This window comes from Doryrhamphus excisus, chromosome 6, assembly GCF_030265055.1.
Source record: "Doryrhamphus excisus isolate RoL2022-K1 chromosome 6, RoL_Dexc_1.0, whole genome shotgun sequence".
In the NCBI taxonomy this organism is placed as follows: Eukaryota; Metazoa; Chordata; class Actinopteri; order Syngnathiformes; family Syngnathidae; genus Doryrhamphus; species Doryrhamphus excisus.
Genome location: NC_080471.1, coordinates 12,266,111 through 12,291,951, shown reverse-complemented (window position 1 = coordinate 12,291,951; position 25,841 = coordinate 12,266,111). Strand labels below are relative to the sequence as shown.

The 25,841-nt window shown below is 41.5% G+C and overlaps 1 protein-coding gene across 2 annotated transcripts in view; it reads left to right on the top strand.

The window, feature by feature from the left end:
• Positions 1-25,841, top strand: part of wwox (WW domain containing oxidoreductase) — a 209,704-nt gene that overhangs the window by 160,597 nt on the left and 23,266 nt on the right. Inside the window, exon 9 of one of the 2 annotated variants that reach the window (XM_058076317.1) lies at positions 6,262-6,760. The exons of the other annotated variant lie outside the window; for it this stretch is intronic. Coding sequence (XP_057932300.1) covers positions 6,262-6,276 — 15 coding nt within the window. The 3' untranslated portion in view covers positions 6,277-6,760. Of the gene's footprint in view, positions 1-6,261; positions 6,761-25,841 lie in introns of those variants that run through there. 2 annotated transcript variants of the gene reach the window in all.

Genomic DNA, 25,841 nt, shown 5'->3' with positions numbered 1-25,841 from the left:
TATTTTTTTTATTTATTAATTTTTTTAATAATGCACCTCGTACCGAAGTACAAGGTGATATGACCATACAATGACATAATGGGTACCATAGTAACTGTCAATACTGTGATATGTATAGCACATCATGACTGGTTCAAGACTCTTCATCCTTGTATTTAGCAAACATCAACTGCTTGTATTGTTTCTTGAATTGGCTCATCGTTGTGCATTGTTTGAGGTCCTTACTCAATCCATTCCATAGTTTGATTCCACATACTGAAATGCTATGGCTTTTTAACGTAGTCCTAGCATATAAGCGTTTCAAATGTAGTTCTTCCCTGAGATCATATTTCTCCTCTCTTGTAGAGAAGTATTGGATGACATTTTTAGGTAATTGGTTGTTTTTGGCCTTGTGCATTATTTTAGCTGTTTGAAGATCAAAAAATCAGCAAGTTTAAGTATTTGTGATTTTAGAAATAAGGAGTTAGTATGTTCTCTGTAGGCGGCATTATGAATTATCCTTACTGACCTTTTTTGCAGTACATTAAGCGAGTGAAGATTGCTTTTAAGTTTTAAATATCCTGCTAGGCGTGGACAAAGCTTTAGTGGCCATGATAGTTTGCTTGTAGTGGGGCAGTGACCCACCAGATCCAGGTGAACCGAGCTTTGGTGAAAATGGTTTGGAGAAGAACAATAAGTACTTATATTCAGAAAAAGTACACTAAATTAACGTCCAGAAACGTTGCGGTTGCTGTATAGTGCATTACTTTTACTAACATTTAGTAATATTTGCCTCCGTTAGCTAGACTGCATTTGTCATGAATGTCAAAAACATGTTTAAATATGGTTTAGTCGCTTTTGTTCCACACTGGAAGGATAAGTAAAACTGGAATTTTCACAGTCACGACATTAAAGCCCAATAAAAGCAAGTTTTCCTCAGCTAAGAGGCACTAAATCCAAACCAATTTAAACCAAATCATCCAATGACTCAACATCCAGAGCCATTACATAATGATAACTGTTCCAGCACGCCTATAAAAGTGTATGTGGAGCCAAATGTGACATCTACTGTTAAGAGTTGCGGGGGCAGAGAGAGAGCTATAGTGGTGATGTCATGACAGCTGGTGATGGAGAGCAACCACAAGGAAACATCTTCATCCTTTCGCCCTCCTCCGCCTTTAGTACAGGAAGTGTGTCAGGTCCGAGAGAGGCTGATCGCCGTGGAAAATCATTCGCAAAGCCATTCGTCTTTTTACAGGAGCGAGGTATTGATCTCTTTACCTTCTCCTGTCTTTGTGATTATCTGCAGCAAGGATAGATTATTAATGTCTGATGGGCACTTACAGAGATAATAGAATATTTCATTTCAGTACTATACATTCACCAAATAAAAAGTCACTGTAGTAAAGCTGGCTGCACGTTGGACGAGTGGTTACCGCGCAGGCTTCACAGCTAGGAGACCCCATTTCGATTCCACCCTCGGCCATCTCGGTGTGGAATTTGCATGTTCTCCCCGTGCATGCGTGGTTTTCTCCGAGTACTCCGGTTTCCTCCCACATTCCAAAAACATGCTAGGTTAATTGGTGACTCCAAATTGTCCATAGGTATGAATGTGAGTGTGAATGGTTGTTTGTCTATATGTGCCCTGTGATTGGCTGGCGACCAGTGCAGGGTGTACCCCGCCTCTCGCCCGAAGACAGCTGGGATAGGCTCCAGCGACCCTTGTGAGGACAAGTGGTAGAAAATGAATGAATGAATGAATGAATATACACTATTATTAGAGGGGCAACAATGTGACATGTGTCATTCCTCTTCCTTTGTTGCAGCTGCTGCTCATCAACGTGTCGTGCTTTTACCCAAACCTGAAAAAACATGTTAGACAATGCACAAAGTGCACACGTTTGTCTTCAAACCCATCTTCTTGCAAACTCAAAAATGTAAGCGCTCATGACAAAGAACCCTGCATCCAGCCTACACCTTGTAAGTAAGCCGGTCACATGCTCACCACATGCAAACTAGTTTTGACCTAGTAAGAAAATCTATGGCGAAATTTTTACCATTTATGTCAAAGTATGCATCTTACGCGAGAGGTGTTACTTTACCACTCAATGTTTGATCCATATGTATAGCTTTTGGAGGTTAATATCAATTCATGTTAGCAATTTGCCATCTTAGATTTTTCAAAAAACTCCAAAAATATGAGAGTGGTGATGTCACACACAAAGAAGTGGAAAGAGCAGAAAGACAACATTTTCATTTCTGCATGATTTTTTTTGCCACAATCACAGTCGCTATATTTGGTCTGTTTAGTGTTCACGTTTGAGTTCAAGTGAACCAGAGTTCACCTGCAAGTGGACCGAGACCTGTCGATTTCTCAAGTGGTCCCACCTGTCACGTTTTGGCACTAGCACAGGGGTCGGCAACCTTTACTCTGAAAAGAGCCATTTTACCCCCCTTGTCCAGTAAAGAAAAATAGCTTGGAGCTGCAAAACATAGGTTTAGAACAACGTCTTATGAACTCTAAGAAGATAATACAACAAATAAGTACAGTGAGTGTGCATGGTTAAGGGATGCCAACTAGTAGGGTTATCATGGTATCATCTTGGTTAAACCTCACTACCTGTCGCCTGAAGAAATGTGTAGCACAGTGAATCGGAGGCCTGTGATGAGTTCACATCTCTGAGCAGTTTTGGCCGTCAAATTTGGAGGGAATTTTAGGGCATCAAAGTAGTTCAGATAATAAAAGACTCTTGCTAGAATTGAAGATAAACTTACATAAATGTGTGTGTAAATTACTGTAAACTTACCTAGTATGTTTACTCTGGCACAAACAAGTTCCCATGCCGCTATTTTTTTTTTAATTAAATTTTTTTTTTTTTTTTAGAAATGTCAAATAGCTCTGGGAAAGTATTACTTTTTTCCCTCCATATTTACCCATGTGAGAATAGCATCCTGTCTGCTCACACTCATGCTCATCCAATCACTAGTCAGGACAGCCAGGATGCGTTCATAGCCTCACACAAAGTTGGATTTTTTTTAACTCATTACAAAAATGCAAAGGTGAATTTTTCCCACTCGGGTGTTAAAAAATATAGCATTGCAAAGGGAGCCACAACAAAGAGGCCTCATGCGGCTCTGGAGCCATAGATTGCTGACCCCTGCACTAGCAGAACAAATAGACAAACACACCACAGTTCCTTTTAACTGAATCATACATGATAAGTGTGAACTCCAGTTTTCATGGGGTAGGAATAGGGTAAGAATAAGTTAAATTGTAGATTTTTGTATTTTGCAAAGATTTCACATTGTTTTCACCTTATTGAATGGACACTATGCCTGCGTAGCATACCTCCATTCATTTTTTTTTTACCTTCCATTCACTCTCAGTGGTTCGTTTGTCTTCATGTCATCGCCTTAAGTGCGGAAAACTACACAGTCAAGCTGTGTGTGTGTGTATGTGTGTGTGTGTTGGTTGACATCATGTAAGAGTGACACCGGTGATGTGTGACCATGGGTCGAGCAGGTGACAACAGTGAGGGCTGATTTACTAAAAGGACAGGAGCATCAGTGTGGAACGTGGCCACACATCCTTCACTCTGTCACACAGATAAAACCCTCTCTCTCACTCTCTCTCTCTCTGTCATTCGTCCACTTTTAGGTCACTGCTTTACTGTCTTTGTTTGTCTTTATCTCCGTGTCTGCTGGAGGACAATAGGATTTTTCAACGCAGTCCTTATGGTCCATCCTTCCGTTAAACTCATCTTGAATACAAAGTTGATGTGTGCGTTATCAATACGCCCTTGTGCCATTTGGAAATCCATGGCCGTATGACTATGCCTAAAGGAAGATTGAAATGATTTAAAACACGGTGACGGATGTTTACGTTTTCCATTGAAGTTACTGTCAATAATTAATGTGTGTGTGATTAATCTGTCAACAACCATGAGAAGGGCACTGTGTATGTTTATGTATGCATGTGTGTGTCTATATACAGTAACTCCATGTAATATTGGATATAGCTCTGTTAAAATACAGTGTTTTTCTGATATACAGTATCATATATAAGGAATTAGGTGATGACATAAATTATATAGTAATGTAATATTTACTATATGATATTATCCATCCATTTTCAATGGATAATGCATGTTGCATACATTATTAGTGCAGACCTTACATGTGGGAATTTCTCATACATTTGAGAATGAGTTGCTTGATGTTTTTGAACGCAACTCTTCATACCTCCCCATAACACAGATTCAAATGTTCTGCTTCTGTTAAAGACACTAGCATTAGGCAAATACATCTTCAGTCATATGTGGTATATTTTAGCTTGATTAAAATTTTTATTTCATTAGGAGCTGGTAATACATACAAATGTATATAATTGTGTTTTGTCATTTATCTTTCTGTTCATAAAATACAGCAGAAATGGTCATAGAAGTAATCCACACAGTGGCACATGGTGATTAATGATTATTAATTAATTTGAAAATGAATTATTTTAATTAATATTCTAAATCATTTGACAGCCCTAATATATTACATTATATTATACAGTATTAATGTTGTTATTTTTTCAGACAAAACCTAAAAGGACAGTCACTGTGTATTCTTAATATACTCCTAATATATATCAACATTAGAGTAGTCACCTAAAGTTGCTAATTGACTGAACATGACAAAAGAACAAACATTTATTAATTTTTAAAATAATTAAATTAACATAAGGCATCTACCTGATCAATTGTAAACTTTCTTCTCTTGCAATGTCAAAGAGGAAATAGTGAGAAAGTTTTTAGTGATGTGATCACCCCTTTCTTTCTATATTGTGTGTGTGTGCGTGTGTGCTGGTACATGGAGGAGAAACCTATATCTTTCCTGCTATCATTTCCTGAATGACCTCTGCTTTCAGGCGATGATGGATTGTGTTGCGCTTATAGACATTAATTTTCCTGAACCAGGCAAAAAAAAAAAAAAAAAAAAGGTTTACTCACAGGAAGAGGATGTTACTACAAGGGTAATTCCCTAAAACAACAACAACTAAGCTGCAAGTCCAAACATGAACACTCCTCTTCTTCTATCTGCTTGTTATTTCTACTCTCTCTGTGGTCCAATCAGGTCTGTGTGCTTGTCTTGGTAGATGTTATCCCGTCTGCATGCATTGTCTCAGTGGTGCTGTCTTCTCATTAAAGTGCCTAATGAGCTCAGGCATTTGCACCTCTTCAGGTCAGAGCACCACACACATGAAGGCATGTTTCCACTATTAGTTGTGTAGGCGGGATGGTGATATGTTGTTGCTACCCCTGCGCAGGGTGCCAAAAAATGGTATGGAGCAGTTATTTTAGTGCGATTATAGCTTTTGACAGTGCCGAGGAAGAGAGGTGGATCTTTTCACTGAGTCACCTTTTGGAATGGAAGTGTAGCGTAGCAATTTAATAACAACAAGTAATGGCGAGTGGAGGGAGAGGGTAAAGTGTGGAAGTAAAGCAGTGGGTGGAAGTGGCGGGTATGTGTCTTCCCAGGAGTGAGCAGGCTGTCTGGTCGAGTAGTTCATCATGGTGTCCCCAGTGACTGTGTCTATGGCCCGGGTCCTGCTGTAGCTATAATAAGACATAAATAAGGAACAAGGAAGCCTTATCCCCTATCTTTGTACCTCTCTCACACATGCGCACACACGTATAAACACTGCTGCACATGCGGGATTGTGTATTTAAGAAGGTTTCATCAAGCTTGAGAACTGAAATAGGCTTATGAATACATGATGTAGGTGGCTGTATGTGTGAAGTAAGTCCGTTGCAAAAAGCATGCACAGGTCATTCCATTAGGTACACCTGGATTTTCTAACAAGGTTCGGGACAATAGCCTTCTCAGCCTTCTCAAAGCTTAGGTTTGAGTAATAATGTGTGGTTATATTATGTGGTCGTAGAAGTGCATCACTCAAACTTTTTCTACCCAATCTCATCTAGCCTTTTCCAAATTTGGCAGACTGAGCCTCCCTTCAGAGAACAAAATACAGTTGGGTCCGTCTTGACAAAAATATACTTTCTGGGGTTTTCTGCACCCAAGACTCTGTTTCCTCTCGCACTGTAGCAACCAAAGTTCAGTTTTGCCCTTAAACATTAATTGAAATTAGCTTTGCCGGTTGAAGGTTTAAAAAAAGATACATTTCTTTATTTTTCTCAAGCTGCTCCAGTTTGTTATTTTTAAATATTATACATTTCAGACACATTTACATTGTATACAAAACTGTGGTGAGAACAGTTATGTTGTTTGGTCTAGAGACAGAGCCACTGAGGAAAAGACAGGAAGACCTCCAGAACTGGAGGTAGCAGAGATGAGGATGCTGAGGTTCTCATTGGGAGTGACCAGGATGGATAGGATCAGGAGTGAGAACATCAGATGGACATTACACGTTAGAGGCCTTGATGAAGATGTATTCAAAGAGGCCAGACTGAGATGGTTCGGACATGATGCTGCATTTAGAGCTTCCAGGCAGGAGGTGTGGAGGAAGACCAAAGAGGAAGTTTATGGATGTAGTGAAGGAGGACATGAGGGTAGTTGGTGTGAGAGAGACAGATGCAGAAGACAGGGTTGGATGGAGGCGATTGACTTGCTGTGGTGACCCCTGAAGGGAAAAGCCCAAAGAGAAAGAAGACATATATTTACATAATTTTGTTATTTTTTTTATATAAACTTTTGTGGCACATTTTTACATTATTTATGATTTACTTATAAAATAACAAGAGTTGGGTGTTAAATTAGGTCCAAATAGTTCAAAAAAAAGTTAACAATGTGTGAAGACAAAAAATAAATGCATTGTTCATTCATTCATTCATTTTCTGCCGCTTTTCCTCACGAGGGTTGCGGGGGTGCTGGAGCCTATCCCAGCTGTCTTCGGTGCAATACAAAACATGAGTTGTGGATACCAGCATTTTGTTCATATTCTTATATAGCTTCTATATTGAAATAAGCTATGAAAATAAATGTTACCAAACAGTAGATCTTGGCCATTTTAATTTTGTCATTAATTCATTGAATCATTAAACAACTGAATAATGGCAATTAATTAATTAAACCATTACCATTTTCAGTTTTTGCCACACAACACAGATGTACATTTGTGTGTGGTTATGTGTGTGCTTGTGTATATATGTGTGTGTTGAGAGAGTGAAGGCAGTCTGAGCCAGAAAGCGAGTGAAATGTACCTCAGGAGATTGAGATTTTGCAGGGGCTTGAGTGGCTTGTTCCTGCATCATTACCCTCACTGTGGACCAAGCCCACTTAAGCCCCCCTTCCCCGTGACCTGTACACATACACACGGATGCAGTGTAGTGTATGTGTCAACAGAGGCTGAGGGAAGCCTGCACTTGGGAGAAAAGTGGAATGCCGAGACAGAGGCTAGATTTATGAAAGGAAGCATTGGAAACAGTGCCTTTCATCAATCACCATGCTGGAAGAAAATAGAGCATTTGCTGGCTCTTCTAGTGCTCTTACCTGTGAGAGGCAAAGAGTAGTAGAGTATTCCTGACCGCAAGTACCTATGTTTGTGTAAGCCAGGGTATTTATTTATAATACAGTATACAGTATATTATATTCATATTTAGCCATAATACACTTATAATATACACTGCACTGTTCAAGAGGCATAAACATTTTTGAGTGGTCAGCATAGGTTTTCAAACAACAACCAATCAGAGAATGGAAAAATGCTGCCTGCTAGCTTGCCATGTTAGGGAAATCTGAAATTTGATTGGTTAAAGAAAAAGCCCCATTAATAATAGTGTTTAAGTGACATTGGCCAGTACTCCTGATTCTGAAGAACCCGGGCCAGATTACGTTGACATGGCTACATATAGAAGCTGAAATCTGAAAAAAACTTTTTTTCAATGCCATGCAATCTACCCATAAACCTTTGTGATTACAATCGACGTAATGGGCACCCCTGGTCTATACATACACGACTGGAAGCTGCCAAAAAACACTCTACTAATCCAAATAATTGAGTGTTGGAAATAAATGACTACAATTTCATCAAAGAAATATTTTTTTTATAATTTAAGTTGCGTAAATAAAAGTAGTCAAGGTGTAAAATTGGGAGATTTGTGTATAGTAAAAGAAAATGTCGGTAAAGTTGTGCTTGAAAGTTGTATTTCTACCAAATGTAGCTAAGGTTGCAGGTGATGCATATGTATGTATAGAGTGTGTGTGTGTGTGTGTGTGTATATGAGCCTGTCAGTGCCCCCCCCAAGGCTATCTCTACAGAGAACGGTGTACAAAAAGAGACAGATCAGGCAAGAGGAGCCAAAAAAGCCGAAGTAGCTGAGGGGGATGAGTGTCTGGGTCAGAGAAAGAAGAGAAGGATGAATTAGAATGAAAAAAAAAGAATAACGAGGGAGGGCAAGCGAACCGAGAGAGGAGTTTTTCCTCAGGTGAGTTGTTCTGTAAGTGAGCGCTGCTCCGGTCACCACCAAGAACCCTGGGTCGACTGCGCTGAGAGTACAAACTGAACACACACACGAGCAGCCTCTATGGTGAACTGTTCACCTGAACACACAGAGAGCTTATTAAGTGTCTGCGCCCACTATAGGAAAGGCCAAGGATGTCATTTGTCAGTAACACACTTGTTTCACCCTCCTTTTTTTTTTTTAACACATTGAGTGGTCATCGAGCATCCATAAGGCCTCCAAATGGGACAATTAGTGCTCACAGACAAGGCCGGTATACGAGGAATGACAGTGTCGGGAGAGACAATTTACCAGAATGCATTGTGATGGTGAGAGGAGGAGAGGGCAAGAAATGATTCTTCTACACTCTTAAAGAAACTGGAGGAGATACATGCAGAGACACAGTCTAACAAAAAAAGACCATTGTGGTGCATTTTAGAACCATATAGTGGTAGATATCTACTTCTACTACTTTGGTGATTAACATTGTGACACCAATGTAAAAAATGACAATAACTTACATTTTGCATTATTGGATCTTAAATAAGTCGAGCTCCAAAATGCAAAAAGAAAGTAACTAACTCGCATGCTTGATGCCAGCGTTTCCAGGCCGATGCCTATTTTTGTGAACTTGCCTGGCTATCCATCCCCAAATGTTCTCAACTGGATTTAGATCAGAGGAACATGCAGGTCGGTCCAAAAGAGAGGTCATTCTTTTGTCAGGTGGGCATGATGTCCTGTTGAAAAAAAACAGTCTTCATTTACCGCACAATCTACAGAGCCATCTACCATTTGACGCCCCTGCACAACCAATTCCATTGAAGGACAAAGCACCCCAAGATCATGATGGCGCCTATTCCACTGTCTCGTGTGGGATGTCATGCCAGTAATGTTGGAGGCCATCATGGTTACATATTTTTCTCCTCAGAGAATAACACTTTCTTCCACCATTGAATGTCGCGCAGGCCACACAGCTAGGAGACCCGGGTTCGATTCCCCGCTCGGGCATCTCTGTGTGGAGTTTGCATGTTCTCCCTGTGCATGCGTGGGTTTTCTCCGGGTACTCCGGTTTCCTCCCACATTCCAAAAACATGCTAGGTTAATTGGTGACTCCAAATTGTCCATAGGTATGAATGTGAGTGTGAATGGTTGTTTGTCTATATGTGCCCTGTGATTGGCTAGCGACCAGTCCAGGGTGTATCCCGTGACAGTTGGGATAGGCTCCAGCATGCCCGCGATCCTCGTTAGGTTAAGTGATGTAGAACATGGATGGATGGATGAGAACATCCTTTAGATCCAACAGTGCAAATTGTCAGCAAAATGTCTTAAAATTTTGATCAGGTGTACATATATCTAAAAGATATCAATTCAAATTCAAATCAATGTACATATATCTAAAAGATATCAATTCAAATTCAAATCAATTTCATTTACATTGACTCCTGTAATTTCCAGTATATTCCCAGGGAAACAAATATAAAATGCAAGCTTTAGAAGAATAGTCTGGAAAAGACAGATTTCCTTACATTTCTACATTCAGACCAGTAGGTGGCACCGAACAACTTTTGACTCAGGGAGTCAGAGGTTTTTTTCCTGTCACTCATATACACCTGGAGAGGTGCAGCTACAACAGAGGGCTGCAGACAAAACAAAGTGTCTGTTATGTCTTGAAGTTTAACAACTGTCGAGCAACTCAGAAATATATCATCCTTGTTTTAATTTCACTGATATTGAACTTTTTTTTAGGTCTTTTTTTTCCCCTTGAAAATATTTTCCAAAAAAACAGCATTGGAAAAGAGTCTTATATTCAGGTCAAGTATATTTATTCCTAACATAGTTTGATGTGTAAACAGGACTTTATTTCAAGTCTTTACCCCATCTAACATTTGGCCCTACAGAGCTGTGTGTCCAAGAGCCTGGTAATGTGGCATGCAGCCCGAATTATAAAGGCTCTGTATTTAAGTGCAGCCCAGTATGGCCTCATACATCTTTGGATTATTTAAGGTGGTGCTGAGCTGAGAAATATTTATATCTGTGTGTGTGTATGTGTGTGTGAGAAAGAGAGAGAGAGAGACACACAACGTTGTGTTTTACGAGAGAGCTTCTATTACGCAGAATGATCTTTAAAGAGACAGTAGGTTGCTCAGTAATAGTACGCCCCAGACATGGCACTTCCACCCTCCCCTTTAACAGTATGTCACCATACTACAGAGATTTATTCATGAAACGGACCCATAATCATTCCGGGAGAGACCATAGCAAGTATTTAACAAAATTAAATGGTCTTAAACAGAAATAGAATATATAAAAGGAGGGGTCTTCGTACTTAACTTTGAACTTTCTTTATTGTAACAAATGTTTAGATGCACGATAGCATGTTCTCATTAGATAACATTAACGTGTAACATTAAGTCACCCACTTTTATTATAAATATTAGGATGTAAACCAAAACATTGCACTGATTTATCTGAAATGATGATGGCCTAATGCGGTGCATCATGACACAATTAGTGTAAAAGTGTAAAAAGAAGCACTGTATTAGGGGTAATATTATAGGTCAACAACACTCCACTTTTTTTTTTTTTACTCCTTAATGTTTTCTGAAAGCGATGTCTGGGTGTAATAGGGATGGAGTGTATAAAGTAGGAATGATGGCAAGTGAAGGAAAGAGAAAAGAGGCAAGGAAGACAAGACAGGCCTTTAATGTGTTTGTATCCTGCGTTCTGCATCATCAGGATTATGGATGTCAAAGTCAGTTTGCCACCAAGCAAGCCGCCAGTTAGCCTCATTAGCTCCTTTTTGGGCTAATGAAATGCCTCAATATGTCTGGTACTTTTAATCCCTTCCTGTTGACATGCAAGGACATGAGAGAGCTCTGAGTATGTGCATGTGTGTGCATGTGTGTGTACGTGTGTGTACGTGTGTGTTTGATAGTGAGGTCCATCTTGTCTCTTTGGAGTACACTTTCTCTCCTTCTCATCCTCCTCTCATCATCCTACTCCTTTTGCTAAATAGCTTAATTTCATGAAAGTCCATCTATTCGACAGTATTGAATGTGAGTCTGTTTACTTCTGTAACCTCCACATAAAGCCAAAGAAAAAGCACTACTTGTGCTGAGTAGTAGGTTTTATGCAACATTAGGCACATATTTTTCGTAAATTGTACATTCTTTGGGGATTTGAACTATCCGCTGTTAAACATAAGAACCTGTGCTAAGCCAAGAGTGGGTCAGGGGCATATTGGACTTGTGCAAGTGGAGGTCAGACTAGCCTAGTGGTTTGAAAGGGTGGGTTGGAGCAGGGGGGGGGGATGCTGAGCATCATTGGTAGGGTGGATACAGGGATCGGAGCAGCAGAGGGAGGAGGGCTAAAAGAAGAGTGATTATGGTAGGTCTGAACTGCCAGCACTGATAAATGACTAATCAGGAGAACAGGGGCCTTAGGTCCCTCACAGGACCACAACAGGCTTATCACACACATGTACACACTAACACAGCAAAGAGAGGTGAGAGCCATGACCACCTCTCCTGGATGGAGTTTTCTGTTATGGATTCAACTAGGTTCCTCTCACCCATCTGACCCCCTCACTCCAGGTCTTAATAGTGGGCCAAGGCTGGGACAGAGAGCAGGTCATATTGCATCATTTTTGGCCCTCATAGGAGAACAAATAGAAGAAGTTCATGCTTAAAGCTACTGATACTCAACTGGGTTTTCACCTCTGTAAAAAAAAAAAAAAGCTTTTTTTCTGAAGAGGATTTTTAATGCAGTCGGGTGTCGTCTAGTAATACTCCTCACGGTGGCAACAATGCTGTCAACACAAACATAGCAGGAGATGAAGCAGGAGATAGTTTGAAGGATAGATGAGGGTTTGAGAAGAACAAGAAGATGATAATGGAAGAAGGATAGGGGGATGAAACCCTGGTCTCTCAGGGATTGGTGCCTGTACAAGGACAGCCAGCCTGGTCTCAACATCCCCTTGTATCTTTACACTATGTCTAACCTCCACCACCACTTTTCTTCCCATGTGGCTTCATGTCCTACACCACTTCCCTTAATGACCACATCCCTGGATGCATTCAATGGTTCATCTGGAAACCTGAGTGAACCAGCTGTGTTTTAACTTTTCTGTGCGTGTATGCATCATGTAGGACACATCACAACCGGCCTTTACTCGCCACTTATACATTAGTACAGGAGGGATTGTGCAATCATCCATCCACACATATACAACATATATACAATACGTCAACAGGGTAGCAGGACAGAATGATTGGAAAGGGGAACAACAGGAGGGAAAAAAGATTTCCAAACTAAACTCCAAAGGGGAGTACAGTGTGGGACTGTTAAAAAAAACACAAATAAGCACATTTTTACACAGCATGAACACAAGACGAGTACCAAGGAAGGGGAAAGCTGTATTTGTGAACAACCATTTATATTAAGTTGCATTCTGGGATTAATTTATCTGATGACATTATGTATTCCCTCAAAAAATAGATTATTTATGGCAGGGGTGGCCAAATATTTTGGTACTTTGATATTTTTAAATCTGCACGGTGGAAGAGTGGTTAGCGTGCAGGCTACACAGCAAGGAGGCCCGGGGTCAATTCCCCCCTCGGGCATCTCTGTGTGGAGTTTGCATGTTCTGCCCGTGCATGCGTGGGTTTTCTCCGGGTACTCCGGTTTCTTCCCACATTCCAAAAACATGCTAGGTTAATTGGTGACTCCAAATTATCCATAGGTATGAATGTGAGTGTGAATGGTTGTTTGTCTATATGTGCCCTGTGATTGGCTGGCGATCAGTCCAGGGTGTACCCTGCCTCTCGCCCGAAGACAGATGGGAAAGGCTCCAGGACGCCCGCGACCCTCGTGAGGATAAGCGGTACAGAAAATGGATGGATGGATATTTCATTCATTCATTTTCTACCGCTTTTTCCTCACAAGGGTCGCAGGGGGTGCTGGAGCCTATCCCAGCTGTCTTTGGGCGAGAGGCGGGGTCCACCCTGGACTGGTCGCCAGCCCATCACAGGGCACGTAGAGACAAACAACCATTCACACTCACATTCATAGAGATGGCCAAGGGTGGAATTGAACCCGGGTCTCCTCGCTGTGAGGTCTGCGCGCTAACCACTCAACCGCCGTGCTGCCCTGGATGGATATTTTTAAATATTTATTTAATATGGAAAATGGAAATAACAAAAGTTTGCAGGGTGTCATTATTAGCCATTAGCCCTGGGCCTCTAAAAAATTTGCAGCGGGCCGCAAATGGCCTTGGTGACACCCCTTTGGACACCCCTGATTTGACACTTTAGTTACTTAATTTCACAAAAGTCTGTTTTCTCGATGCAGATATGTTGCACTGTAGTTTAATGTCTGAAATGGTCCACCTCAGTACCGTAGATAAAGATGAAATTCCAACAGTCTAATTTGTGTTCCCTCGCCAATATGTACTCATGGCCTTCCCGGGGCAGAAGTCATAACAGGAGAAGTGCAGCTTTAGCCGACCCTGCTCCGGAATGTCAACCCAAGCTATAACCGAGTCTGTCTGAAGCCCGGTGAAGCCTACTTTCTTCTGACTTTCTGTCGCAACCAATCACCACCAGCAGGCCCCACGATGTCCTGTGATGTGGTTCCCGCAGATGCTGGTGTCTCAGGCGATAAGGCTTCTTACAGGATGTGCAATCTGATTGGATTAGCAGGTCCTCGGAACAAGCTGTGACTGGCTGTTTGCCGGCGGGATGCAAATGAGGTCCTTAAGAGGAAGGCTGAGGGGGGGTTGACCCTTATTGGGCCTGGCAGTGTGGTTGGTGGCACAGAGCGAGGGCGGAGGAGTGTAATACAGCCTTGGAAAAAGCCAAATTGTGCATGGAGGTGTTTGACTATCCTGTTTTTTTTCCTCCTTCTCCAATGGGTCTTCACACAATATTGTCCATGTATTTTTACACATTCTCTATTCTTTCTCTCCCTATGAGAAAAAGGAAGTGGAAGTGATTTGATCAAGTAATTGCTGAGACAATGAGAAACAGTGGGATCTTGGACATTGAAATGTAAACATGTAACCTGGTAACGATAAATGCACATAAGGTTGTTTGGGTTTGGTTCGTTGTAATGTGGTTCTGACTGGACTGGTTCTTGTTGAGTTCTAACAGCAGGTCTCTCTGCTAAAGGCTTTCCGAGGCATCTGGAATCTGGAATCCCACCCCCCACCTTTCTCCCTCCCCTGTGGGGTTTTATCTGTCCATTTCCTCCTCCTATCCAGGGCTCTCGGGACGCCTTAATGGCGCCATGTTCCCTGTCAGTCAGATATTTAAATGGAAACCGACCATGAAAGTGTGGCGCTCTGGGCTGGCGCGCCGTTGCCCCGTCCTTGTTCCTAACAGACAAGGGTCCTGAGCTCCAGACAAGCCTGCGGCGGGAGCAAATGAGGAGGAGGGGTTCAGGCTCAATCTGCAAGTTTAATATCCCCCATCTGGTTTTAAAGCTGTTTACCTTGCAGATTTGATCAAGGATACAGATGCAAATGGAGGCAAAGGCTCCTTCCTCTGGAAGCCTTCTGTCCACAAGTTCATTGATTGATACTAAATGGTCTCCAGCATCATCCACCAATACAGATCATCAATAAATGATTCATTAATAAGGATGTACCACGCCTCTTGCCTGAAGTCAGGTGGGATAGGCTCCAGCATACCCCTGAGATACCAGCATACCCCTAATGATGATAAAATGGATGAATGCATATATGGAACAGTGGTCTTCCTGTGTGTGCATGGGTTTTCTTCATCCCACATTCCAAAACTATGCATGTTAGGTTATTTAATAGTGGGGCAGGCCCCTTTGGGGGAGTGCAGTGAAGTGCCGAGGGCCATTCAGGGTGCAATGATACACAAAATTAATTGTTCCGTTTGATACGTTTATGTCATGGTTCTATACTTTTTTCCATACAAAAAAATGTCCTTGCCTTTTTTAATTAGAATTTTATTGAAATGCACATGGCCACACAGCTAGGAGACCCTAGTTCGATTCCACCCTCAGCCATCTCTGTGTGGAGTTTGCATGTTCTAATCTGTGGGTTTTCATTCCAAAAACATGCTAGGTTAATTGGCGACTCCAAATGGTCCATAGGTATGAATGTGAGTGTGAATGGTTGTTTGTCTATATGTGCCCTGTGATTGGCTTGCCACCAGTCCAGGGTGTACCCCACCTCTGGCCCGAAGACAGCTGGGATAGGCTCCAGCACCCCGCGACCTTTGTGAAGATAAGTGGTAGAAAATGAATGAATGAAATGGCCAACATTTTTCTCACCTTAAAAGTACCAAAAAAAGAGACCAAAAATAAATATATAGTATAATATATATAATATATAATACATATTACAAATAAACGAATATTACAAAGACATTTTGTTAGTGATATCAAATAACTTCATGAAACAATTTAGTTGTACAGCTGATTTCAGTTTTGAGTTCAGTCTGTATGATATATACAGTATATTTGCTAAAAGCAATGCATTTTAAGACACTGATGGCTTTGATTTATTATTTTCATAGAAAGTGTGTTTTCTATATTCAAAAGTGTATATTATTGTGTCTAGTTGGTTGTCTGAATTGGTGCACCCGTCTGCGTAATTGTTTCATAGCCAATATTAGCAATTGTTATTCTCCTAAAGCACAAAACTGGAGCCTGTATTCCTAACAATGCACTGTTACCCTTACAAGTGATGTTACCTTCCACACCGCTGTCCACCTCAGTAGTTATAATCATCATTGTGACAATTAGCGCACAGAGGCGGAGTTAGCCACCCTCGCAGACAACCTAATTTAACCCAGCCATAAATCTCAGTGCCCAGTTGGCCATTTTAGCAGTTTGGCACAGGGCACAGTAAATTCCCTCCTAATTAGATCCTCCCTCTACTCCTCCCACACTCCTCTCCTATGACTTCCTCCCTCTCGTCCCTCTGCTCATTGGTACATATGCTCATACACCTGGCCTGCATCGTTACCTGTTTACAAATGACCCGGCTGCTTCTTGCTGGCTTCAGCATGCGCTCCGGCACCACAAAGTAGTCAATCTCGCTCTCCTGCGAGCGCCGCACACCTCCCCTGTGTCATAATTAGACCTCGGAGCTCATGTTTGCTTAATATTATAATCTAGTCCACCTGCGTTTTTGCTCCGAGAAAGTGTCTGCTCACTTACACCCCCCATAAAACCGTACTGAATTTACCATCAACTACTGAGCGAGCGTATACTTTGTCTCCTGCATGGTTCAACCTACTATTGGCAGCTTTTAATGGCAAAAATAGGTACTATGGGGTAACATCATATATCATTCCAGCATTACTGTAATGTAATTTGGTTCAAACATGCTTAAATTAAGTGACATCCCATGATTATATTTTTTACTATTACACATTTCAACATGTCCGAAAAAGAGTAGAAGGAAGAAGAAGTACTGAAGAAGATTGTTTGTCTATATGTGCCCTGTGATTAGCTGGCGACCAGTCCTGGGTGTATCCTCCCTCTCTGCCAAAGTCAGCTGGGATAGGCTCCAGCCTATCCTAGTGCAGGGGTCCCAAACTCAATTTACTTGGGGGCCACTGGAGCTACGGTCTGGGCGAGGCTGGCCCGCATCAGATTTTCCAAAAAAAACAAACAAAAAACGCATTTATTAAAAACAGAAAAATGAATAAACTTTGCTTTTGTTCCGATTTTCTACAAGAAAAGCTCTGATAAAACATTCCACTGTTCTCAAATATCTTAATTTTTATTTTTCTACACAAAATAAGATGAAAAATAAATAAACAAATCAAGAATAAAGAAAATCAATCAATCAGTATTAAATAAATATCATAATAATAATAAAACACCAAATAATAAAAACTTAAGAAACCACATATAGTTGGTGGTTAGACAAATTATTTTTTTCAGATTAAAATTAACAAAGCATTATTAGAGCCCTGTAGACATGACAAAACACGACTAAAGTCACATTTGTTCTCTTTTTATTTACAACATATTGTGAAACTGCAGGGTCTTGAGACACATGCTAACTCGCAAACTAGAGAGCTAGCGACCTAAACGGTAGCCTTCAAGTTATTTCCTTTAAACTTAAATAGCCAAAAACTTACCACTTCCACACGGATAGGGAGGATAACTATTAACAGTTATTTAACCTTTAACATGAACATTAATCAAACGTAATATTTTTTCTGGGTACATGATACCATACAGCATCCATATCAAACTTACGCGGGCCGCACTGACATTAAACTTTCATATCAAGGCGGGGGCCTCAAACTAGTGTCCTGCGGGCCACATTTGGCCTGCGGGCCGCGTGTTTGAGACCCCTGCCCTAGTGAGTATAAGTGGCATAGATGGATGGATGGATCAGATTTGAATGCTGCTTTTGCATTGTTCCTCTATATATTAAAAGCAGTTGATGATATTATTGGAAAATTAACTACTATCCAGATTGATGTCGTTCTCAACTTTGGAGGACACATGGCTCGAAATGACAAACAAGAATCACCCAGCATGAGAGGCATGGAGGAATATCAATATTGGGGCGGATCTGCCAACATGTATGAATTTGTCGTACTTTGTTGGATTTTCAGTTTCAAGTTCGGTCTGTACAATACAGATAAATAAATACAGTTGAAATGTCAGTAGAAATCGGGGAGATGCAAAAATAATATTTCTATCCTAAGAGCTCTGCAGGAGGAGCACTCTACAACTCTACCGTCAGCAAAAGATGTTTTGTTTTGCTCCAATATCCATACAGTCCTTAATGAAGACCCATTTGCACATTGCTGTGCTGTAAATGATGCTATGACTTGTAGATTTTTCATCGTGGGCTCTACGGTTCCAGAGCATATGAGACGCAGCGGTTTGGCACTGGATTCTGGAAGAATGAACATATGGTCTATCCTTTCTCAATCAACTGTTGTTGCTCATGAGCAAACCATGGTTCTCATTCCAAGATTAGGCGCCATAGAAAATGGATGGCTGGATGGTTCTCGGCAAATCAAGATAGAATTAAGAATTTCATTGGCTCGTTTTGAGTGACATCATTGTGTTTGCTGTCACGTTAACTGTAATAACTGAAATAATTACGCCCTCAGACTGCCTCTGCGATTGGAACGCTAGCATGATTATATCTTATTATATGTATTTCCCATTTACTTCAGTTGGTCCATACAGGGCCGAGGTCCACCATTTGGTGGTTATACATTCACCACATTGCAGCAACGGCCTAATCGTTTGTGAGCCTCAGTCTCCTCTTGGATAAAATTGTGTATTCTTACCATGAATGATGACGTTGAAATGCAGTGGAGAAGCCAACCAAAGGAAAAAGCAACATAGATACTATGTTCGTGTGTGTGTCAGGAGTTTCAGTGTTGACGCTAATGGTGCCTGCCTGAAGATTTATGCCACAAATTAGTCAAATGTGATCAAAAGGGCCGGCCAGTTAATCATGCAGGTCCCATATTTGGCAGTACGTTATCTGCACCCATAATCATACACAGCCTGTCCTAGCCATGACAGACCAACTGCAGGCCCCCCCTGCGGAGAGAATTTGGGGCCGCTGTTGTCACTTTGATGAATGCTATGGCAGTGTGGGTAAGTACCATGTGTAAAAACCATGTATGTCCACTTTTTAAAGATAACATGATACGTGTACTGTCAACACTGCCAATGAAAACATGTTCTATTGCGTCTTTAAAATCGTTATTTGGACTCTGAACTCATTCATTCATTCATTTTCTACCGCTTTTCCTCATGAGGGTCGCGGGGGTGCTGCTATCCCAGCTGTCTTTGGGCGAGAGCCAGAGTACACCCTGGACTGGTCGCCAGCCAATCACAGGGCACATATAGACAAACAACCATTCACACTCACATTCATACCTATGGACAATTTGGAGTCGCCAATTAACCTAGCATGTTTTTGGAATGTGGGAGGAAACTGGAGTACCCGGAGAAAACCCACGCATGCACGGGGAGAACATGCAAACTCCACACAGAGATGGCAGAGGGTGGAATTGAACCCTGGTCTCTTAGCTGTGAGGTCTGCACGCTAACCACTAGACTGCCGTGCCACCCGACTCCCAACTCAGTCAAGATAAAATAAACACTTTTCATTAACAGGGTTCAAGACTAACTTTTTTTAGGACTGAAAATTTTAGGAGTGCAATAAGAACATTTAGGAGCGTATACCAAAATCGACTTGCAAAGTCAATATTTACATTCCCTCTCATTTTCACAGTAACACTGATTGTTCCTGTCCCTAGCTTGTGGAAGGCCTATTTGATGGCATCATATACACCTTCAAATGAAAGCACATCATGTGATTTCAAAAGTCATAGCACGACATGTTATTATTCCTTCAATATTTTATGTAGACCAGAAACCATAATCTTGTCATCACACCTAACAGCGTAATCCTTATCATCATCATATGTTGACTGCAAACATAGTTTGATTTAAAACAGGAGTCCCTAACCACTGGTACCGGTCCATGTGTGAATGGTTGTTTGTCTATATGTGCACTGTGATTGGCTGGTGACCAGTCCAGGGTGTACCCCGCCTCTCGCCGAAAGTCAGCTGGGATAGGCTCCAGCATACCCCCGCGACCCTAATGATGATAAGCAGCATAGAAAATTGATGAATGTGTGAATTGAACTGTTTTAAAAATGCTAAAAGTTGAAGCAAATATTCATTGGTGAGCTGCTTGAGATCACCCGGCGATCTACTGCTAACTCACAAGCTGCCTGTTGGAGACCATTGTGATAGCATCACTATCTTAAAGCTAGACATAGTTCTGTTCTGATGACATAATTATTATAATGATAACAAGAGAGCAAGGTTAAGTGACACTTGAAATAAGTAAGTTTGTATGCACCCCATGAATGTGATAGCCACTTGTAACTTCCCAGAGGGACAAAAACAAGTTCCAAACGATTGTGTATTTTGTGTTATGTGTTTTATATTTTAAAGACCAAATGCCACTGCAGTAACTCCCACGGGACGAAGAGATCATTAGCTGTAACAGATGAGATGACAAGCCCCTCTTGGTGGTGAGTAAAGTCAGGTTGAAACGTTTAATTGAGCACCTCGAACATCACCATATTATGCCTAGCCGCCATATAAAACTATACCCCAGATGCATAAAGACGTAAATAGGTCTGTTTTTCTCATAGCTACTGTTGCTGGTTATTGTTATTGTTGTTTGAATGTCTTGATCAAACTCTTCCAACATTCCTCACCACAAAATAAGTAATGAAAGCAGCTTTTTAAAAATGGCAAAAATTCCAGTTTTCATGATGTCATTGCGGTGTAAACTTGCCCTTATGGCGGCTATCGGGGTGAGCAGGTCATGAAGAATTCAGGCGATGGGTTTTTGCACCTCAGCCATTACCAACAGACATGGCTATAAATCAAATCCATCACATGACTTCCGCTTCATTTTGTGTTGACTGGTTAACACGAGTCGTATCCCTCATCATCTTTGCCGCCTGGAAGAATTTGGGACAGAAATGGGAATCATCTGACGGTATTGTGTTATTCCAGGCCTTTAGAAGCTGGGAAAGGGATCCAGTTGATGTGTGCTGCACTTTGTGATTGGAGTGGATCTTCTCTCTCCCCTCTTCTGACAGTCGTTTTAAACGCTCGTTTATGCAGCATTTTTAATATCAATAAGGGAAAAGGTGGGCGGGTGGCGGCAGCGGGTTCTTATAAACACACACATACACACACAGGCCAGACCGGGAATCAGCAGCCTCCATCTCGCTGCTATGACAGGGTGTGGTAATTATGTCTCTGGGAGAGTGTGCGCTGTTTGCCGGGTGAAAAATGATAATGGGGGTGATTTTTAAGTGCCATATCTCCCACACGGGTAATGAAAAGTACTTTTAATCCAGTTGGAAGGGGCGGCGGGGTGGAGGAGAGGAGTGACTGTGTGATGGGAGGAAGAGAAGAGGGATGAGAGGCCAAGCCGAGGGTGGAGGGATGCTGATAGACGTGGTGGGAGAAGTTGTGTTAGAGACGAAGACCAAAACAAGGGAGGATGAGAGGTTTCAAGGCGATGCAGTGGTTAAGTGTGTGTGTGTGTGTTGGCTAAGGGGCTTGTGTTGTTTTGCCAGGGGAATGCTCAAGCCTTGGCATGAAGCTTGAGCTCAGCAATTAGAATAATTAAGAGGGACTGACAAGCTTTTAGTGTGTCTCTTGTTTCCACTCTTTTTCCTTTCTAATCGCTCTCAAGCTCACTCTCTCATGCACTTACTGGACAAAACATTAGGTACACATGTGCTCCCTGAAATGCATTCAATTGTACATTTCTCACTGAAGTTTTGCATGCTCTGCTGGGCTGTGGCATCCCACAGAGCCCCATTATAGGTCCCATCATATTCTCTTGATATCAGCTTCTCTTGGGTTATATTTTCATAATTTTTGTGATAATGTCCAAATCTGTTTGCCCTTAAACTGAACAGTGTGTATGCACGCTGTCATATCGCCCCCTCTCTCTTTCTGTCTGCTGTAACCGTGACACACGTCAGATAATATCATATCAACTATGTCAGGTTTACACTTGCTTGCAGTTTTAAGATATTTGCAACTTATCTCATCCTCCCATCTGACTTTATCCCCAGAGCTGTGATACATTAATACTGTGATATTAGTAAAGGAGCAGGCTGTCAAATGGGTGTGTAACCTCCACTTGACTCTTGACTCAATCCATACAGTGAAACCATTGTAGTAGAGAGTAGCTTTGTTATCCATTTACAAGCTTTGTGTGTGTGTGTGTGTGTGTATATGTGAGTGAGAGTGGAGAGTTCAGTAATGACTTCACAGCCCATTAGTGCCTCGGTTTGATATGTCACACTTCATTATGTACTTAGATCAGTGGTGCATGAACTTGGAAAGACGAGTCTGTTTGCAACTGAGAGCACGTGGCTACCCCCAAATTTACTGTAGGCCCCAAGTCACTTCTAGCTACAATACTATTGGGGGTTTCACCGACTTGCATTTTTATGTTTTGAACCCATTTTTAGGATTTCATACCGCAACTTTGCCTTGTAAGTACAGAGTTTCTCCTCAGGTTTTTTTTTTTTTTTTGGCCTGCCACCACTGTGTTGTGATGCTGCTGTGTTGCTGGGGCAGGATTTTTTTTTTTTAACATTTCTATTTACTGTTGGTAATATCTGTCGATTGCAAAAAGGGCAGACAGGTTATTCTGGTGCACGTTTTTCAAAATAAAAGCAGATTAGATTATATTGAGATATATATTTTTTGCAACTTAATTGTGGTGAATATGTAAATAATAGGCTCAATAGTATGTATCAACATAACGCAGGTTTGCTTACACTTTTTCAGCCTGTGGGCTACTTTTAATATGACCATGTTCCAAAGATCTACCTCCTACCATAAACATAGTGAATATCTATATTTAGTAGATTTATAAATATGAGTATTTATGTACATCATATATGTATATCAAGGGCACATACAATCCATATGATCTATCTCTTACTATAAAAATCTAACTGGTAAACTACAGTACAAAATACTAATGATTAGTATTGCACATTCACATTTACAAAGTGTACATGTCATCCAAATAATAAAAATAATCCAGGAATACACAATTCAAATAAATATGGCAATAAATTATTCTATTTTGTGCCACAACCAATTGCAAGTAGCTCAAAAACTTTAAGTAGTAGAAAACTCTTCATATATTTGTCTCATATTGTGCTGAACCACAGTTAAGATGGTTTATGCTTTTGTGTACTTAATACGGCGTCCCTTCCCTCACTGTGAGACTGTGAGCATCCTCGACTCAGCAGTGTAAACTAACCTTTAGCCCTCCTTTCCTAATGCCCCAGTGGCCTGCACTCATACTACTACTAATAATAATGGATTCGATTTTATAATGCGCTTTTCAAGGTACCCAAAGTACTTCACAGTGAAGTGAACTCATTATTCATTCACTCCTCAGTCACACACTGGTGGTGGTTATCTACATCTGTAGTCACAGTTACCCTGGGGTAGGCTGACGGAAACGCGGCTGTCAATTCGCACCTAGGGCCTCTCCGACCACCAGCAAATATTCATTCACATTGATACACCAGCATGGGCAGCAATAGAAGCAGGGTGGATGAAGTGCCTCGCCCAGGGACACAGCAGTGACTGGGTGGAGAGAGCTAAGATTGACCCGCCAATATTTCGGTTTCTGTACAACCTGCTCTAATTGTACTTAGATTGTTTGTTGGTCTGTCTGGGCTTTTAGCTCAATGGCTTGAAGCTCATTCTGTGGGCCATGGTGGAACGCAGGGCTGACAGAACTAGTGGGGTCACATGAACAAACTGTCCCCAAGCATGCCACTGCCATCCAGTCCAGACCTCGACTAGTGGTTAGCGCGCAGACCTCACAGCTAGGAGACCCGGGTTCAATTCCACCCTCGGCCTGTGTGGAGTTTGCATGTTCTCCCCGTGCATGCGTGGGTTTTCTCCGGGTACTCCGGTTTCCTCCCACATTCCAAAAACATGCTAGGTTAATTGGCGACTCCAAATTGTCCATAGGTATGAATGTGAGTGTGAATGGTTGTTTGTCTATATGTGCCGTGTGATTGGCTGGCGACCAGTCCAGGGTGTACCTCGCCTCTTGCCCGAAGACAGCTGGGATAGGCTCCAGCACCCCCGTGACCCTCGTGAAGAAAAGCGGTAGAAAATTAATGAATGAATATATATCTATCTATAGATAAAAACCAGTGTACATCATCCCCGGTGACTGTGGAAAAGTGGCTTTTGATTGTTGTTGTGTTGGTCTGCATAATCTGCATGCAAGAACACCATCCTCCCAGCAGCAACAAAGCAACCACTCCTTGTCATTTTTATCCCTTTAAATATGTTGAACATTTTGTAATAGGGCCCTCTGATATACGACACCTTTATTTGTCTTCATAATTTACAAGATCTCTTGTGTGATTCATTGATCAATTACTCAAAGGGAAGCACCACAGTCCAAGCATTTATCCCAGTGTTTAAGTATGCATTTGAATATAAATCTGTCATGGAATCCTCAGAGTGTATGTTTTGTATATGCGTGTTGCACATGTGATATGTTTTAATTCGGACTAAACCGACAGCGGTTAGCGCCAAGCAGGTTGGTTTTATCAGAGCATGTTTATCTTAATTCCCTTCAGTCTCTTTAAGTCTACCATCCATTACCTGTCTGAGGAGGCAAACACACTGAAAGTACAGTATGTATGCATTGCTCAATACCCGTGACTAACTGTCTTTGTCCCTTGTGTGTGTGTATGTGTGTGTATATTGTTGCCATGCTTTATAGACAAGATGATGCGTTCATTGTGACCTTGGCGGCGTCAAGCGCCATGTAACGTAATCATGGGCGACTCTCACAAGCAACCACGAGCAGGCTAATAGATGCATGCCATGCTAACATGACACATCTCACACATCACATGCTTCAAGATGAGGCCAGGTGCAAGTGCTGAAGAGCATCAACATGCACAATGTATGCAAGCACTGTACATTACCCCCCCTGTGTGGGGAATGACAGACTCTTTCAAGAAGGGGTGGGGCTTATCTGACCCTCTTCCCCGCTGCTGTTTATCTTTTGGGTCACGTCCTGCCCTCTTAACTCCTGACCACTGACCTTGGACCTTAGCCTGTCAGATGGCAGAAAGCAGCAATGAGCTGACAGCGCCCAAAGACCACTGACCCTAAAAACACAGAGCCAAAGAAAACAGCGACAGAGACAGAGAGCGCCCAGAGGCTGTCTACATCACTTGTATTGGGGTGGGGTGACAGTTTACCTGTTCAGTAAGACTGTAAACAAAATAAATGATAACTACAATGGCGCCTTCGTCCAGTTTAACAAAAGTGTATTTTGTGTGTTAGCAGGTCACTTTTAGACAAAGCATGACGTAAGATGATGACCGTACAATTTTGGGTTCCTATTTACTGCTTCATGGGACTTTAGGTCAACCATTTAGATTTTGGGGAGGCTGGAATGACTTATGATTCTAATAGCAGAAAGAGAAAATTCATAAAATCAATTTCATGCTGATTTGCATCAGTGTTATGTTTCATTTTGTGAAAATCTAATTTTTCGTGTAATCCTGCCAACCATGTACGTAAGTAATGAAAATAATACAACTCACCTTTGGGATTTTCCACATCAAGGGGAACTGCACTTTTTTTTTAATTTTGCCCATCATTCACAATTCATATTTGAAACATGGACACACACATTTCTTTTCCTTTTATGTGCATTATACTACAAGAACACATGTTAATATGAGCTAGCTAACAATGCACGCCATTGAGACACACCTATTTCAACTATGAAGCCTTCTAGCAACGTTGCATCGTTTGATATACATGCTGTGATCATGC